Genomic DNA, 18,953 nt, shown 5'->3' on the forward strand with positions numbered 1-18,953 from the left:
AGTTACGACATGTCACTGGTCAGACATTTTTTGTTATTTTGGCAAATTCTTACTATTTAGTTTGATTCAATTGAATCAAGACCACATCCTTTGTACAATAAACAATAAATTATTTGCTAAGAGATCTCCAAATATAAATTTTGTTAAAAAAACATGTCTGCCTTCGTAAAGGTTGTCTAAAATCCGCAAGTTACAGTTTCTCCAACGAAGGCTGTGCATTTTAATTACATTTAAAGTTCAACGAATAGATTTTATCGATGTCAGTTCTAATATCAGTGTAACATCGTGACATTTACCGCTCTATAAATGTTAAAGTTTCATCGAACGAAAAGTAAGAAAAGATTTGGAAGAACACCACCTAATACATTTACCCTACATTCGGTTAAAAATGTGGTGTGTCCTTTTTACCAGCTCGTTTCAGGGAGTTAATTGTTTAACCAATCACGAGGCACTTCGTCACTGCAATTATTAGTTGATTAACCCACACATATCCCCAAAGGAACGTCAGAACGTCGTATCCCATGACGCGGAGATCGTCCTACTTTACATTTTACGCTCCATCTCTGCCGGTGTCCCGTATCTCGGCTCGTCTAACCGAATATATGTACGCGAGCGTCCATCAACCGTGCACAGAGATAGCGTTAACAAGCTTTATATAAGCAACGTCCCAGAGACCGATTCTGCTTGCCTAGATCAAAGGAACTAGCCCGTGTTTCCTGCTCTCGATCATCGAGATGCTGGAACGAGCTGAATCGAGCCCTAAGAGCCCGTAAGGGAACCGCAATTCAACGGCTAGCAACAACGAGCTAAGGGTAAAAGGAGAATCTATCGAAGGGTGGATCGGTAACGCATCGAAAGGTTTCGTTCGATGCCGGAGGCAATATTTCTAACCGCCAATCAATCGGTTGGCCGATGATCAGTCGGGGGGCTCGACTTCGTGCTACGTCAGTGAAAATCGCTACCAATCCTGCCGGCCATTCAAAGGGAGAACTTTCCAAGTTGTGGTTATTGCGACCGATCGATTCGTGTAACTGTGTACAGGCTGTTCCATGCAAGTGGGACAACTTGTATATTTATCAGTCGATTCGTCTTTCTGCTGATTGCAATTCCAACTTTACCGTTCCACATGTGCCCAGAATATCTTAAGAAGCGCCGCTACGTTTGATAAAATCAAAAATGTTCAAAGTCCTCATCTTCCATAGGAACAACACTTTAATCATTCCTTGAAAAACGAGAAGTTTCAATCTTTAGAGCTCTCCACAGTACATGCACAGAACTCCGCAGCTTAACCCGAAGTATTTCATGCGGGTACAGTGGGGGTCAAGGGCAGCATTCTTCCTAAGTTTGGTCAAGATTGCAGCAACTCCCGAATTGCCAAACTCCCAAGTTGTCAAATGTCCAAATTTCCAAACATCTACGTTCACATGCCTTTAGTACACATCCCCAAATTTACATGTATCAAAGTTAAATTCTCAGATTTTAAATGGCAAATCAACGAATGCATCTTGCTGAACTTTGTCACTTCCCTGGAAAGTCGACTGTAACACCTGTTACAGAAATATTCATACCCGCCTCGAGACAAGCTTTAGGAATTCAAGGAGGTTTACTGTTCCTGTTATTTGATCAAACTAATGTGTGTGGCTTGAGTCAGGTGATGAAGCTTTTAGACCAAGAATTTTGTCATCAACTGTGGCTTTTCTGTAAGGTCTTGCGTTAGGCAAACTGAGAATAAAAAATTCGAGGAATAGAGTAGAGGAATAGAAGAATAGAGGCCCATAGATGTCCCATTAGCATGGGGCGTCCTATAGAGGTCCATAGAAGGAAACTAACCGAGGGGTAAGTTGCGGCAGCCTGGAAGCAGCGGGCAGCTAACCTTCCACTCTTATCCTCGGCGAGTGGATTCCTCTTGCTTCGACGTATCTATCTCTGTTTGCCTGAAGGGACAATGGAACATCGTTCTCCCCGGGGAATATCAGAGGATAGGAGTAGCAACGTTTCTCTGGCAGTCGGCGATGTAGCCAGCCGGCCATTGGCCAGCGGTGAGAGAGCACTTCCTGTTAGCCTCGACCCTCGTCCGCAACCAGCCGCAGGCCGCAAGCCTTGCCTCCTGCGAGCCGTAACCTCTAACCTCACGCTGTTCGGTCTGACCTCCTGCCGACAGCGTAATTGTTTAGAAACCCCTTGATCTGTAATTTCAGCGCCCGGCCTGCTCTCTACACGAAACATCGTTAACACGACCCTCTTCGTCTCTGCGTCGTCCTTTCTCTCTGCCACTCTTCTTGCCCGGAGGCCACACTCTATGACGCTTCTCTCGCTTCCTCTGACACGTCATTTTACTTTCTCACCATTTTCCTTTTCGCTCTAACCACCAGTCGATATCACGCGCATGCACGGGTCTACCTCGTGCGGTTATACCGCGGACAACTGCGACGGGAAAGTTTGCACACACCGGCCGTGGCGAAAAACCAATGAGTCGAAAGGTCACGCTTAATTGTGTGTCTATTGACGGAACATGTTGCAGTTTCGACCGCGACTTTGTTGTCGCGGGATTACCACCAGATGGGGCCGCCTACTTTCATGCACAGTTATGGACCACATTTTTCCGCCGAGCTATTCTTGTATTGCCCTGCATTCTACCATCTTACACAGACTTAACTACCACTATACCATCAGTATTAGAAAAATGGTTGTCAAAAAATTTGAAAGAAATGTCTTATGATCCTTTGCTTGACCACCAAAATTCTCAAACAAAAATACCAGAAAAATAAAAATGTCCAAGATGTTTTAAACCTTCAGCAACTAGCAAATAGCTCGCTAAAAATTGCTGACTAAAAGGGTTGAACCAGTACCTAACTTCCATGATGCGACTAAAAAGTATCTATGAAAGTGCTTTTGAAGCACGAAGCGTATAACTCTGCGTTTCATTAAGGACATCGTGATAGCCCGAGAAATAGTATGGACTTTATGGTTCTATGTAGAAGTCGATTTGACGCGGTATTTTATCGTAGTACGAAAAATATGGAAAAAGTTTGCTGATTTGATTGATGATGCTATGAGTCTTGAGGGTAGCACGAAAGTGGCTATTGAGGATCTGCAAGAGGTTCGCCGACTATTACCACTTTAGAGAGTTTCAAACTATTGAAATTCAAAGAAGAATTCTTTTAATGGCCCTCGGTGCGACGGATAGACTTTCAAATCATGAAGCATGGAGCGAGTTTTTTAAGGATGAGCAAGATGTTACTCTACGATCACTGTTTTACTGTACGATCAAAGTTTTTTTAATCAAATGGATTTGTACAAAATGTTTGAAATCTTTTAGTAGTTCTATACTTTCGAATTTCTTTCCATTTTTATACTTCGCTCGGAGGATTTTCTTTTTTACGAGGATTCGTGTAACGACGGTTGTCTAATTCGCCTCATCAGTATGTATAACGTTGCCTCGTAACAAAGGGATTTAAAAACACCTTCAATTATACCACTCGTGTTCGTCATACACTCGTTTGGAAGACATTCTACTATACGAAGAAATAAAAAAGACATCGGATGTAATGGTTACATGCAAGCTGGTTTCGCATGTAAAAAAGATTCTTATTTATCGTTGTCTTTTTATAAATGATACGCTAACATTATACTGTTTACTCCGACAAAAGAAAATAATTGAATTTTCGAACCGAAAAGCTTTTCGTGAAGTATAATTTTTCTCCAAATAAAGTTTATTTAATCAGGAAAATTTTTATTCAAATTGAATACATCCACTGTGTGTATACTGTACGCTTGAGGCATAATTATAAAAACGCATTTCAGTAAAAAAGATAAGAGAAGTAACTTGGCAGTCCACGCTTGTCACTCTTGGAACCAGAAAGCGAGCAGAAATAATTCATGGAAAATTTTAAGAGTGTTCGTAAACATTCAACGGGATCATGCATAAGATATGGAGAAACGTGGCTCGTAAATATTTGAGTGGAATTAATTACGGGAATTCAGTTTCGAGGGATACAGTAAAAACCCCAGCTCCGGTTCTCGCAAACCTAGTTAGACGAGATAAATATTTACACGAACCCTTTTCGTCATTTCCGTTCGCTCCGTTTGCTCTTATAATTATATTCATATTTTATGAGGAGCCATAAATAATTTTCATTGTTTGCTCGACAAGCATTAGCTCGGTATTTATTCATTAAACATTATGTTTCATTACTAATAGAGGAACCTTCTCGTTTCTTCATATATTCTTTATTACTTTTGCATTGTGGAGATGGAATTACCGAGGATATGATTTATTACATGGAAATTTAGATTTAAGGACTTGGATGTTTAAAGATCTTCACAGCCTATCAATGAGGACATTTAGGAATTTAGGGACGTCCAGTTAAAAAATTTGAAAATTTGTATCTTTGAAAGTTCGCACAATTAAGAGAGTATAAAAATTGAGAGTACAAGAAATTGTGAGAAATTTCGTAATAGGAAAATTTGAAGATTAGAACTCGAGCTAAATCTCGGTCGGAAGAAAAAGCTCGCGATTTCCCATCTAATCATAGATTTGGAATCTTTCTATGCAAACGGAGGGAATATTAGAGAAGGCAGTTCGAAGCCTCAAAAGCCGAAAATCTAATTTCGCAAGAATCTCAAAGGCTTCTACGGCGGAGGACTTCCTTTCCTAAAATCTGGCTGGCAGACCGGCGCCTTCAATTACCAAATTCACTTAGAGCCCTACTTACGATCTCCTCGAGCTTCGAGCAGCCTTTCCTTGCGGTGCAGGCCAGTGCGACGATCACGCCGCCGCCGAACATCAGCAAAAGGAACACCGCCAACTTCCATCCGTGATCCCTTTGCGGAATGAGCTTCTTGGCGCTCGGCAGCCTGGCAACCTCCGTCGTCGAGACGCCGAGGCGGGACGCCTTCACCAGGATCGTCCTCAGTCGTCTGGTCGCCTTTTCGCAAGCCATTTTCGTCGGGTTACTCCTCGAGGCTGACCTCAACGACTTCACGTGCACCTGATCCATTTCTCGCTTCTTTGTATTCAAACCACGCGTCAGACACGCCCGTACGCGTGCATAACAATACCCTTAAAAGGTGTTATTTCAAAGACAGAAGATTACGAAGCTGGCCCTCTTACGTTGTACCAAGATTCTTGCATGTTACCGTAAAACGTCGATACTTGCTACAAATATATAAATATGGCTTGGTATAAAAAACCTCCGTAGAGGATTCTGTTAAAAATTGCCGTCTGACCTCTTCCGCGAACTTAATTCACCTATCACATAAAACACCGCGAATGCAGCTCCGGTTAGCAGCAAATTTTGGATAATAATTCTTCCAGCAACAGGTTCGCTTAGCTCGGTAACCGCGGAACTAGGATCATGAACTTTCATCTCATTTCCTCTGATTTTCAGCAAATCTTCAGCGACGAGTTCCTTCCCGTATTGCGCACGCGGAGTCGAACTTGTATCGGTATATTAATTTGACTCGTTCTCGTAAGGATCGATTTGGGGAGATCATCGGAAGCCTCCCGGCGGAGTTTCTTGGTTGGAGTCGTACGGACGATAATTCTTTCAGCAACCGGCTGGGTTATCGCGCGGAGTACGGCTCGGAAGTGGCCGGCACGAAGCGGCGCACCAATTCCAAGCGCTGGAACGTCGTCGACGGCTTTACCGCTCACGTGGATGGACTCTTCTGCAGGTTTTATGAGATTATACCAGTCTCGGCTGTGGTATCGCGTGGCCTAGCTCCGTTCTCTGCTGACCCTCCGTCCGCCATAAGCCAGCCCCGAGATCGTTATATTTTTACGTGCACGACGCGAGGGAATGCGAAATGGCGGTACGTTCGTCGCGGGAATGAGAATCGACCCAGATAAAGAGAAACGAGCAGCGGCGTCCAAATGAAGTTGTCGAAGAAGTCCCTTCTTCCTCGCGATAACTTCCTCGTAATCTCGATTAAAATCGATCGTGGTTAATGCGAAAGGACTCGATACTATCTCGTTCGATCAGTTACGGTCACCAAATCCGCCACGACTCCTTTGAACAGGTTACTCGTCTCGTTCTCGCGTCGTTTCAGGGTTTGCATGGGTCGACCTGAGATTAAGTCGACCACGAGTTCGCTCGTTTCCTCGGAAATGCGGCGATGAAAGGTTCTTCAGCTCTGCCAACGATGACACCTCTTCTGCTCGTCGATGGAGGCGATTCTTGAGATGTACCGAGATTCCTCGTTCTTCATACTTGCTCCGAATTTCGCTGATAAAGAATCGTCCTATTCCTCCAGAATAGCTTCTTCTATTTCGTTCGCTCTTTTAGGGTGCTTCTTTATGGCTTTGGGAGACACTTAGCCTAGATTCCTCGGTTTATGGCCGCTTCGGGGTATGGAGATCCGTCTGGAGACGTTTCTGAGTCTCACCTGGAAAGAGAAGGTATAAGTCAGAACGCTTTGACAATGCGTGGCAAGCGAAAACGTTATTAGTTTGTGGATCCTGAATTGACATTGCGTTCAATACTATTAGGGCACAAATAGGTACTCTATTCTTATAAATGAAGCTATTTAATCGAGAATATAAAATTTAAATTCCTAACCGTACAAATTTATGAATTTATAAATTTGATTATAGAGCCCTTCCCTAAACTTGTCCAAGACTTAACCTTTATCCAATATTAATCTACTGATCGGGTTTTATTTTTAAGCAAAGTAAACGTGAAAATATTGATGCAACTCGAATCGTGACAGTTCAGTGCTTTTAGTTTTGTTTGCAACTATGCGTCATGACCATTTGTTGTGCAGAAGATAAGAGACGGACGTCATACGACTGCATCGTGCGCAACCAATCATGCAGAAATCTGAGTAACCGTGTCCACGGGAATAGTCTCTTTTTGCGCGATGCTTTTTTCTACTATCAAAAAAACGACGAGAGTTTTTGTTGATGCACCGCAATCAAATTTTTCTGCAAAATGTTCCATATCTCGTTGCTGTATGCGACTTTTGTGTTATCTATTCGAAGTATTTGTTATTCGATTTCAATGTGTTTTGTGTGCAAGAAAACGCTTGATAAAAATATTTTATTTGTGCTGCATTTATCTATAAATTGTTGCTTGGTTCACCTTAAATGTCAAAATTATATATCGCATATCAGGAGTTTATTTGAGTAGATTTGTATCGAAAATAGAAAATTATTTACGTGGAAGAGGCAATCGAAGATCGATAGAAATGTCGAATCAGTCGTGGAGGAAAAGTTTCTGGAAATAACGTAAATGCATATGTACGGACGTTGAAGATCTTATTTCTGTCGACCCAAACTGGACGTACATACCTCCGAGAGGATCGATCTTGAGTGCATTAAAGATGGAAGCAATATTGGGGATGGGATTATCTTTGGACGGACCATATCACGACGAAAATACTCTGGTTGCACTCGAATGGAATGAACGGTTCAACGCGGGACCATGTCCAAGGATTAAGCGAGAATTACCTTGAATTCCAGCTCTCGAATTCCGTCCACTTAATCCTGTTTCTGTCGGACCACCTACACACGCAACTTGAATGTCATTTTCTTGTCCGTAACTCATCGTCGGTTAATCTTAAATCCTCTGTTAATTGCGTTGTTCGCAGAGAGAAGTTTGAGGATTGTGTATCATTCTTGGTAAAAGTTCGCGTAGGAAATTGAAATTTATTTCCTTCACAAAACTTGTAATCTGATTGAAGCATGATGTGATTGGAATAAATGAATGACAACCATTGATTGACAACGAAAAACGAAAGATAAAACTTTAATAAATTCTTTCTACAAAATTTCATATGAAAAGTTTAAATTGTAAAAAGAATCCTTGAAAAGCATTTCCCTTTCGAATCGTGAATAAATCCGCATTTCGTTAATTAAACATAGAGGCTTCAAAAGAGTATCACAGAGCTGCACGCGAAGAAAATGAGATAATAACCGCAATTTCGAGGAAATCGGACAGAAAGATGAAGAATAGAATGGAAAATTGATTCGGCTAATATGATACAAGATAGATATTGGATGTCTTGGAAAAGGATAGACTTGGCAAAATCGCGTGCTCCACAAATGAGGCCATTATAACTTGGTAGGTAGTTTTAAGAGTAGTTTCAGTTTGCCAAAGTGTTTGCAATTTCTCTATTCTCTATCTATACATCACTTGTGAGTATCTTAGATATACAGTGATTCTGGCAACTGGGCCAGAGTATAGTTCCAAATGAAGTTAGAGCAAAACTCTACGAACAAATTTTATACCAACTCTAATTGACTGAGTGATTGAGATGCTTTTGTAAAATTAAATGATAACGTGCGTTTCGTTTATTTTATAACTGGTCTTATTTAAGTGGAGTTACTTGAGTTGAAGAGTTACAACAGTTGATAAAATATTTTATAGAAGTGAATCACTGATAGGAAAATTTATTATGTATCAAAGAATTAATGTGTTACTTGTACGAGTACAGTGAAGGTCTTATATCAAGATATTTCTATGTTCCCCATTTTCTTCGCGTACCAAAGAATTAATGTATTACTTGTACGACTAGAGTGAAGGTTTTATATCAAGATATTTCTATGTTCCCAAATAGCCATATCTTTATATCTGCAAACCTCTATATTCCTATATCCTTATATCCTCACATGATTATATCAGTATAACCTTACGACCACGTGTCTATACTGCTCCATATATTCCTACATCTCTATATGCTACATCCTTATATCCCTATATCGTCGCACCCCTATATCGTTACATCCTTATTAGCTTCCCATAATCCCTCCATTCCCCGTTTAATTAAAACTAAAACAAGTTCGATATGCTCCAGAAAAAAAGCCAGCCATAATCACTGAAAGTAACGTAAAATCAGAAAATTTCCACGGGAAAATGTTGGTAACCGTATTACCCGAAGAAAAGTACACATTTTAATTACCGACACTGGCCACGAAAATCCCACGAACGAGTTAAGTAAAGTAAGATCAAAGAGTCTTTTGACTAGGATAATCTCATGTACAAGGTATACTGCATACATCCATTATCCCCTATACACGATCGTCAGAGGATTAAGATCCCTTTCCAGCATACGTAGAAAGTTTTCCACGGTGGCTGTTCGTATCTAAATCACTTGCCGCTAACGATTATCTCGATCCAAGAGCGTAAGCTTAATCGTGCCCAGCTAATTCTCGCTTCGAAACTCCCCAGACTGCAATAGTCGTAACGTTCGTATGAAAGCTCGGGCATGAGAACGTGCCAAGAAAGCCCTGTCGTTTTGAAGACCTTCTAACCGTGCCGGGATCCCGAAAGTACTTTCCTTTTAATCGCTAGCGTGCGTAACTTTCGGATAAAAGCATGTTAGAGGCTCAGCCAATTCACCAAACTTACGTCTTGCTAGCCATAAGAATATTTCACTCCGATATTCTCTTCCGCGCAACTCCGAGCGATTTCTCTTCGTGCCTTCATAGATGGGAAAATAAAAATATCGCAGTCGGAAAAATAAAATCGCATCGGGTTAAACCGACGGAACGTATTTGAATAATTGAAAAATAAGAGCTTACATTTGCTCGGTCGATATAACAAAGGAGCAATTGAACGATCGTTCTAACGAGCAACGGACAAGAATCACGAAACCATGAAAGAATCATCTTTGCCGTCGCGAAAGCCTCAAACTTGAAAAGTTTGAAAATCCCCGTCGTTCTCGTTACAAACAAGGTACACACACGCACCAGTCGCAGACTTGGCAATTTCGATTTCTCCCGTTCCACAACCGCGCCGGATTCTACTTTTAGTTTCGAGCAACTTCATCGCGGCAATTCCTCGCTTTAACGACAGAACTTTACTCGTCATTTACTTTCGACGCGATGCCAAGCACGCCAGCTTCTGCTTCGTAGGACGGAATCAAAGCTTCTCCTATCGAGAAGCTTCACGGTGCACCGAATGCACACAGATCGAGGGAAATAACGTCGGGACGGGGTTTGTGGGCGTTTTCGGGCTTACATTAACGGTGATTAATTTCGCGAGATTAGCAAACGTACACGTTGGGATTAAACGGGAAACCTTGTTCGAATCATGGTGTCGGTTACGCGTTGGAACGCGTTAACGCGTTGACTACCGCAACGAAAACGGTTGCAGCAAAATTGTTGATTCGAAACTAAACTCGAAATTTAGCTGTTCGTCTGCAGATTTAATCATTTGCAAATCCGAAGACTTGGGAATTGGGGCAGCTGGAAAATGCACATGTATTTGTATTTTTGGGACTCTGGAGGTTTGCAAATTTTACATGGAAATCTGCAGACTCGGAGATACACTGCATAGGTTTCGGAGTTTAATTTATGAAGTTGAAATCTCAGGATATGATTTGAAAATTTTAGAACATAATCTGCTTAAAAATTAGAAAGTTTGAAGATTGCAAACTAAATTTTTGTCGGATCTAACGCCGAAACAGATCGAATCCGATCACCATCGCGCAAGTTAGAAGGCGTGACGAATTTCGTCCGCATTGTTAACGAGATCTTCATCCACGTCCTCCGTAATTCAATTACAAAGTGTCCTTAGCCAGTACCGAAGGAAGTTGGCGTGTTTCCGTGTACCGCGTAGCAGGAAGTTAACTAAACCTGAAAAGCTGCTTTTTGCCGGCGGTATTAGCCGGCGTCGATGTTGACCATCGTCGGTGGTGGTTCTTCGGCCGTGACCCCCGGGGATCTGGCCGTATTTTCCAGCAGAGAAGATCGGTGCACCTTTATTGGATAAAACTCGATGAAGAACTACGCTGCTGAAGCCATCGACCAGAGTCCGTAGCCCCCGAAGAAAATGAGATACCTTAATAAGGCGCCGTCCCCGCCTGTAATTACGCGTTCCAACTTCCTAGCTATTTTCGTGCTGCGAGTAATTAGAATACCGATAGCTTCAACGATCCTGCTCTTTCTCTCGTTCCACTTCCGAACTGGATTCTTCTTTTTACTTGCGCCAAGAATGCGTTCAGAATTTACCGGAGCCGGGCTAACTTCGATATTATATAGGGAACGTGATCCGTAGCGAACAATTGAAACCTGCATATCGCGCTACACAATATCTGATCATTTTCTACGGTGATGCCTTTCTCAACTTTCAGACTTTGGGGTTTTGTGCACTTAGGAATTTAGGATTAAGTTCTAGAATTGAGAGTGGAGTTTTAAGACGTTCAGGCACTCAGACAATTATAGGGGGTGTTGGAATGCGAGGATGTTGAAATGTGTTGGCACACTGGGATATTGGGATGTGCGAATATTTGGGCGTACGGATATTAGGACGTATGTTGAGACGCAGGAATATTAATTGATAGATATAGTGGGACATACAGGTAGTAGGAATAGTAGATCATACGGATCTTGTGATGTAGGTATGCTTTAACGTGAAGATATTCGTATGAACGAGTGTAGAGACATAAGAGTAGTGGAATGTAGGTACATCGAAACTTAGAGATGCATATTCTGTTGTTATAGATAGTAAACACAGAAGTATTGATCGTAGGTACTGAACCAAAAGAAATACTAGTATGTAGGTGCACATGAAAGTACATAAGAGCATACAATTCTGGAATCTAATTTTAAAGATACTAAAATCTGAAAACACTCTCAAATTTTGAAACATCCAAAAAATTTTGAAACCATAGTTTGATAGAAACTTTCTCAGACGAGAGTAATTATGAAACTTCAAGACCTATAATTTCCCCATAACGAGGAAAGAAATTACTCCTGAGAAAATTAATAGCTGGTGGATGATAAGGAGAATTCGACGAAGGAAGTGCTCGGTAGCAGGGTATTTCGAGGACATAAACGTCGAGCAATTGGTGGACCCAACTCAAGGCAACGCATTTACCAACCGCGTGGATTTTTCATTAACCGTGAAAAAACATGGGGAACAGGGCGTCGCGACGTTTACGTTACCAACGAATGAGAGAAGATTAATCAACGCGTTGGTGTACCGGTTGGGTCGACCGCGCCCCTCGCTGAGCTAATGCACTGTTAAAACGTGTAACGCATCGAGTAACGTGCCGCTTAAGCGGCTCGATTATTCGTGTTTACAAATTTCCTCGCCAACGCCGACGCGTGAATTGAATGCACCATGGTTGTTCTTTCGTTTAAACTGCGGTTGCGTGACACAATTGAATCTAAACCGGGAATAGATGTTTATTGAATTCAGCTTGTTCCTCTCTTTTTCGCTGAAAAAAATTGCCGGATCTAATAGAGAATACGAGCACAGTTTTTGTTTTATTTTTTTCTGTCATTGAATTTTCTATGTCAAAACGGAGAATAACGTTATCGAGTTTTTAACTGTGAAACTGGAAAACAACGAACGCTTTCATCCGCTACAATCTGAAACTCAGAATAATTTTCAGTGAGTGCAGAATGTTCCAATAATTCACGTACAAAGGATTTTAACGTTCTTCGAAGGTGTTTTAAAATGAAGAACGATAGATTGAAATTAATCTTAGCTTGTGAACGTGCAAAGAATGTGCACACGAGTGAGTATATTGTAGACAGTTGGCTCTTTTGCTGGGTATTGTACGTAGAGCCGGAAGGCCTGTTGGCAAGTAGTAAACACTAAACAGAATATAGTACATCCTGACAATTAAGAACTTCGTTTTATTTAGAAACCCTACAATATCTCAAATTGTGAACGATGCAAGATTTGAATTCTAGGAGATGGAACTTAAGCAACGAAAATGACAGTCTTAAACTTTACGACGTAACTCGAAACGATTTTCAATCTGCAGAATGGAACAAACTATCCTAACGTCTCTTCATCAAGCACATGGCGTAGCAATCACATTTGAAAGTAAAAAAAAAGCGAACCATCGAAAAATACGACCGAGATAAAATCTCGAGATTGGAATCCCCGGAAGATTCGTTCCAGCTCCGAGATTCTGTGCTTCGTTACGCAGTCATAAAGGAAGTATGAAACCGCCGTTAGGAACAATTTTATGCCTCCCTTTTACTTATCCGTGAAACGACTCTCAGCTATGTTGAACGAAAGCAATACGTATGATTCATTTCCCTCTCGCGACCGATCGTGCCCATCCTCCCATTTCATTCTCTCTCGCTGTCTCGTTCATCATTTATTTAGTCCCGTTCTCGAAAGCAGAAATTGTGAAAGTTTCAGAGGGCCCCGGAACAGGGGCGTCACTCGAAACAATGGCCCAGCACGCCTCCACGGACACGCTCGATCCCATATTTTTCCGTCAGCAACGTTGAAGTTGCTGCATCCTTATCCGATCTGACGCGAGAAAAGTTTACTCCGCCATCGTAATTCCCTCTTCGACCTCTTTCTTCCTTCTATCGCACAGTCCACGATGGTAAGCCTGCGCCGCGTTCTCCGCCGCTTTTTTTCATCCCCGCGACCGTTGCTATCGATGAATAAATAAAAATCGACCAGGGAAGGTAATCTGCCGGCATAATTTATCGACACGCTGCCGGCTTCTCTATCCGAGAAGTGCACTCCAGAAAATCGAGCACGACATTTCGCTCTCGTATATCAGGAATGCGCTTTGGAATCGGGAAAGTGGGAGAGGCGAGAGATATTTCGACCAGATAACGTTCCTTTCGATTCTCCTCCTTGCCAGCTGTTCACCCTTCCTTCTGGAGGATTATTAATGCATTAAGGGCCTGCCATAACGGGACGAAATTCTGTCATTTCTATCGAAGTGATTGATACTTCTTCGGGATCTGAACGTAAAGGGCCGATGAGCAGTTAGCCAAATGAGCTAGCAATTTGTGGTTTCCCATTACCATAGGGGTATATTTTGCGTGGTTCTATCGTCTTGGGGTTCCAGGGTGGAGTACGTGGAATAGTATCGGTATTTTGTGGATTAATAGGAGGGAGTTTCTGTTTCACAGGCACTACATTGAAGTGCTGTAACAGATTTTTTATATTGGCGCCATCTATTTTTTCACTTAGTAAATCAACGTAGTCTAACCTATTCGTTATACATTAATTCCGATCTTAAAAGTACACCCCTTCTGAATATTCCAAAATTATAACGTGCAAAAGTCTTACTCTTCCAAAATGACAAGAAGCCTAAAATTGTAAAGTTCGAAAGTCGAAAAGTTTCAGATCTAAAAGTTCACCGTCGCAAAATCTTGACATCCAAAACTTCGAATACTACGGTAAGCTTCCAAAGTCCCAAAGTTGCAACCTGTCGAGTCCCAATGCCCCAAACTTCAAAATCCCAAAAGGTCCTACGGTAGCGAACAACAACGTTGAAAACGGTAGAGGTAGTATTCTACGGCAAAATTCCGGTCTTCTCGTAACGTAGACCATTACATTAACAGAGTCAGCCGAATAGTTTCTACCACTAAAGCGAGACCGCAGCATGGAATAGTAATTACACTCGCCCATTCCCATCAATGATATCCATTAGATACTTATATCGTGATAGCATATTACTTAAATGTGCTCGTAAATACGTGAATAAGGCGAGAGAGAGAAATAGAAAGAGGAAGGGGTAGAAATTTGTCGTGCAGCACGTGGCTTCTATTGATATATCGCAGCGTAACGCGCGGTCATGGGACTTTGAGGGCTTAATGTGATTTACAGGAGGGACAGAAGTTCCTCGCGATGGACCGTATGTTTCGAAAGCCCCGGAGAATTATTGGATACGTGACATCGCGAGTTACCCTTAAGCATGCCTGAGCGAGTCTGAAAACGGTGGAGAATCGATAAGGCGCTAGACACGATGAGATAACGTATGCCTATCGCGTCAACCTCGATCGTAATCAAATATTTCCTGCGAGAAACCGTAGACTCGTGAATACAAGGGCTGGACATGCGTTCGTGATCGCACGTTTTGTCTTTGGAGGGGGTGTGAACGAGATATTCGTATTCTATCGGTAAGAGACCTCGAACAGCCGGGTCCCTTTTACTACGAGAAAATGGACCTCGATTTTATGATCAAATATGAATTGTCAGTTTGAAAAATCGTTCGACAACGGAGTTTTGAGTCGTCGGTTCGTGGGAAAAATGTTCTACGCGCTACACCCTGGGTCGATCTGTCTTTATTTTTAAAATTCGCGAGTTTCACCCTTCGTTTAGTTTCGTGAAAATAAATCTAAAAGTCGTAGCCTAATTACCTGGTTTAATCAAGTAATCGATATTTCAGTGCAGGCCGCTGAAATAGCGCCGGACTATATCTGTTGTTTATAGAAAAGTTTTCGTCGAGGCTAACTTGTTAAATAAGCTGACGAAGCTAGCAGGTTTGAACACTCCGTACGTGTGCAGATAATCATGATTGTCTGACCATAGATAGACTCATTCTACTTGAGCTTAATACGCTAGCTAGAACGTCCGGTAATCCTGATAGTGATTGTATGGACTTCTGATTATATAGACACTGATCTTACGAGCGTGTAAACGAACATTCGAGCATTTAATTACGAGATACGCTCCTCTGGCCTTAAAGTATTTGCTCTTTAAGATATTCACCTCTGAAAGAAGCATCTCTAAGTCAAACCCTGTGTACGCGTTAAATATTCTTTATTAAACCTTGCTTTTTAATTATATATTACGTACTTGTCATAAGTATATTAAAGAGTTCCTTTGAATTTATGTTTAAGGTCGTTGCGCTCAAAGGGATGAAATTAAGCTTTGTAAGTAAAATGTCAAGATGTTTGCAGAACACTTTATTAATTAACTGTTTATAATTATCTTTAGACCAGTCTCAGTCTTTTGACGTATACGGCAGTATTTTAAAAACGCTGTAATATTAATTTATCGTCGAGTTGACATCGTTTATCATTACCGTAATGCATTTTCCGCTTATCCGACACTTCGTTACTTTCTGCTACCTAAAAAAATCCTGATTCACTCTACGATTTTTCGACCTCCGATGCTAATCTCTTTGCAAAAAGCGCGAATTTAAATTATCTTTTCGTTCGTACTCATTACCTCAACTTCCTTCTACTTGTTATCTAATTCGGACATCATTTTAGCCCCAGGGAGAGCTACTCAAAAATGAATGGAATACGTAATTACATCCCTAAAAGAAGCATTAACATCTTGTTCGTTCTGCAACGGGCGTATGCTTAATCATTATACCGTATGAAATATTAAAATAGTTCCGAACAGGAAAGTGGACGAGTGGATTGCGTGTTTTACTATCGGAACCTGCCTTCGGTTTCGAGTAAATCAAGCTTTAATGAACTAACTTTACTGCAGCTTAATCTTATGGAACTTCAATATACAAGCTTATTAGAGAATTATAGCTTAATAAAGCAACTTTTTAGTTGATCCCGTAATGCATTCACGAGCATATGGTTATCGTTATACAGATGAAATCCGATCTTATAATCCGTGGCGATTCTATGCATCGCTATGCACAAGCTAACAAAAGGCGTGACAGCAGAACCTGTTACATTAGGACACGTGACGATTAGATACGTGACGTTACATGTCACAATGCTACGGGTATGGGATACGTGATATTAGGGCACGTGACGATAGGACGCGTGACGATAGAACGCGTGGCGGTAGAATGTGATGGTACGATGTGTGACGATATAACACATGATAATGGGACGCGTGACAATATTACACATGATACCAGTCGTTGCTATATTACACATTGCTATACCACGCGTGGTGACATAACATATTGCTACACCACGCGTGGCGACACAACTCGATCCTATATCATGGCTTGCTATACCATATGTGGTGCCACAAGATACAGTATACCATGTCACCTATGTATACCATGCGTGGTGACACAACATATTCCTATACCATGCGTGATGACACAACTCGTTGCTATACCACGTGTGGTGACACAACATATTCCTATACCATGCGTGATGACACAACTCGTTGCTATACCACGTGTGGTGACACGATATATTGCTATACCATGCGTGGTGACACAACTCGTTGCTATACCACGTGTGGTGACACGATATATTGCTATACCATGCGTGGTGACACAACATATTGCTATACCATGCGTGGTGACACAACTCGTTGCTATACCACGTATGGTGACATAACATATTGCTACACCACGCGTGGCGACACAACTCGTTCCTATATCATGGCTTGCTATACCATATGTGATGCCACAAGATACAGTATACCATGTCACCTATGTAAAACATGCGTAGTGACACAACTCGTTCCTATACCACGTGTGGTGACACGATATATTGCTATACCATGCGTGGTGACACAACTCGTTGCTATACCACGTATGGTGACATAACATATTGCTACACCACGCGTGGCGACACAACTCGTTCCTATATCATGGCTTGCTATACCATATGTGGTGCCACAAGATACAGTATACCATGTCACCTATGTAGAACATGCGTGGTGACACAACTCGTTCCTGTGTCATGGGTTGCTATACCATATGTGGTGATACCATACGTGACCATACCACATGTGGCGACGCTATACGCCATTATACCACCCGTTGCGATACTACGCGCGGTGATACAACACATAGCAATGCAACACGTGGTCACATCGCGCAATCACTCAATACATGGTAACACAATAGCCATCTAACATATAACGATTTAGTAATCGATTCAAAATCGGAATTCCTGTAATACCGAGCAGAATCTCAATGATCATCCGCTCTATTATCAAAATGCTAAGCGAGTACGATCACGAGCGGATCTAACGAGTATTTTATGTAAATGTCTCTCATTATCCGTCCGTATCAGTAATGAGAAGGTTTCACCTCCATCAAACGATCATATCGACGTTTATAATTCACGAATTCGAACAGTTGGGTAAAAAAAGATTTCTTTACGACGCAATTTAAAAGATTTATGGAGTTTAAAGTATCCGATGGCAATTCGCTTCATTTTCTCTTATAATAATTTATCGAGAAGGCTGCGACCTCTTTGACGATATGCTCGCGTTCATTTTGCATCGAGCCGGAAGAAAATGGCTGGACATATTTGTCGAGAGATCGGCGTTTCTGTGGATCTATTTTTACCCAGCGTTCATATAGATAAATTCGAAGCAAAGAAAATATACGATTTTAACTACAGTGGTGAAGAATTTCAATTACAGAGCAATGGAAGTCAAATCTGTTATCGATGCGAAAACTTTCTGTAATAAAAGATTTCAGAGTGCAAAACACGGAAGCTCACGCATGAACGAATCGAAGAGAAGTCAATTGCTTTAAAGGAAGATCCTTTCGACCGTTCAACATCGAGATGCCATATGCCAGTTCCAGAATCGTGGCATCTGTTACAAACCAATAGCTTTTTGCATCTGTTACATGTTCTTCTTTTAATAACCTTTTCACCATGCTGTTAATTTCATATGTCACGTTAAAAACTTTGATACAAAATATAAATACCACAATCGAACGTTATTTCCTATAAAAAAAAACAATTCTTGTCCATTTTACCTTTCACGATTACACTTTCAACCCTCGGGAAGCAGACATGTAAAAATTCGATCGCTGAAACCGTTCAACACTGTAACAGACAGAAACAGCGGAGAGATTCCGTCCGTTTAATCCGTGAATTGATAAAGTTCTATCGTATCGTTCGCAGAACTGTCCTCTCGTCGTTCGAAATTTTACATGGCTCTTTTACCGGCGCAATGAACACGCTCGGACGCGGAATATGCCGAGAGCACTTCAGCCGGAAACGCATTACGATATGCATGGTTCGTTTCAATCCGAACGTCGTCGATCGAAACACACCAGAGAGTTCTAAATCACCTGAACCCTTTACGAACTCTAAATCACTATCCGCTTTCTCTTCGTTGCTTCTATTTGCATTAGTTTAGTTAACCCTTATCGTTCCAAAATCGAGTCCCTCGGTGACCCCAATACTCGATCTTTCTCCTAACGTAACATTTCATTCGGAAAATCTGGTTAACTACTTTAAAAGCTGTTTCGTTAAACATTTCTAGTTATCGGGGTGTTCGTTCTTTTTGGGACTTTTATTTATCGGAGTGAGATTTTTATTTAGGATGAGAGTTAGGATGGAC

The 18,953-nt window shown here is 41.5% G+C and overlaps 1 protein-coding gene across 1 annotated transcript in view; it reads right to left on the reverse strand.

The window, feature by feature from the left end:
* Nucleotides 1–18,953, reverse strand: part of LOC100874823 (uncharacterized) — a 56,828-nt gene that overhangs the window by 29,441 nt on the left and 8,434 nt on the right. Inside the window, exon 2 of the mRNA XM_012287626.2 lies at nt 4,716–6,387. Within this exon, the coding sequence (XP_012143016.1) occupies nt 4,716–5,000 (285 nt within the window). The 5' untranslated portion in view covers nt 5,001–6,387. The remainder of the gene's footprint in view (nt 1–4,715; nt 6,388–18,953) is intronic.

The sequence above is a fragment of the Megachile rotundata genome, chromosome 6 (genome assembly GCF_050947335.1).
Source record: "Megachile rotundata isolate GNS110a chromosome 6, iyMegRotu1, whole genome shotgun sequence".
NCBI classification, from domain to species: domain Eukaryota; kingdom Metazoa; phylum Arthropoda; class Insecta; order Hymenoptera; family Megachilidae; genus Megachile; species Megachile rotundata.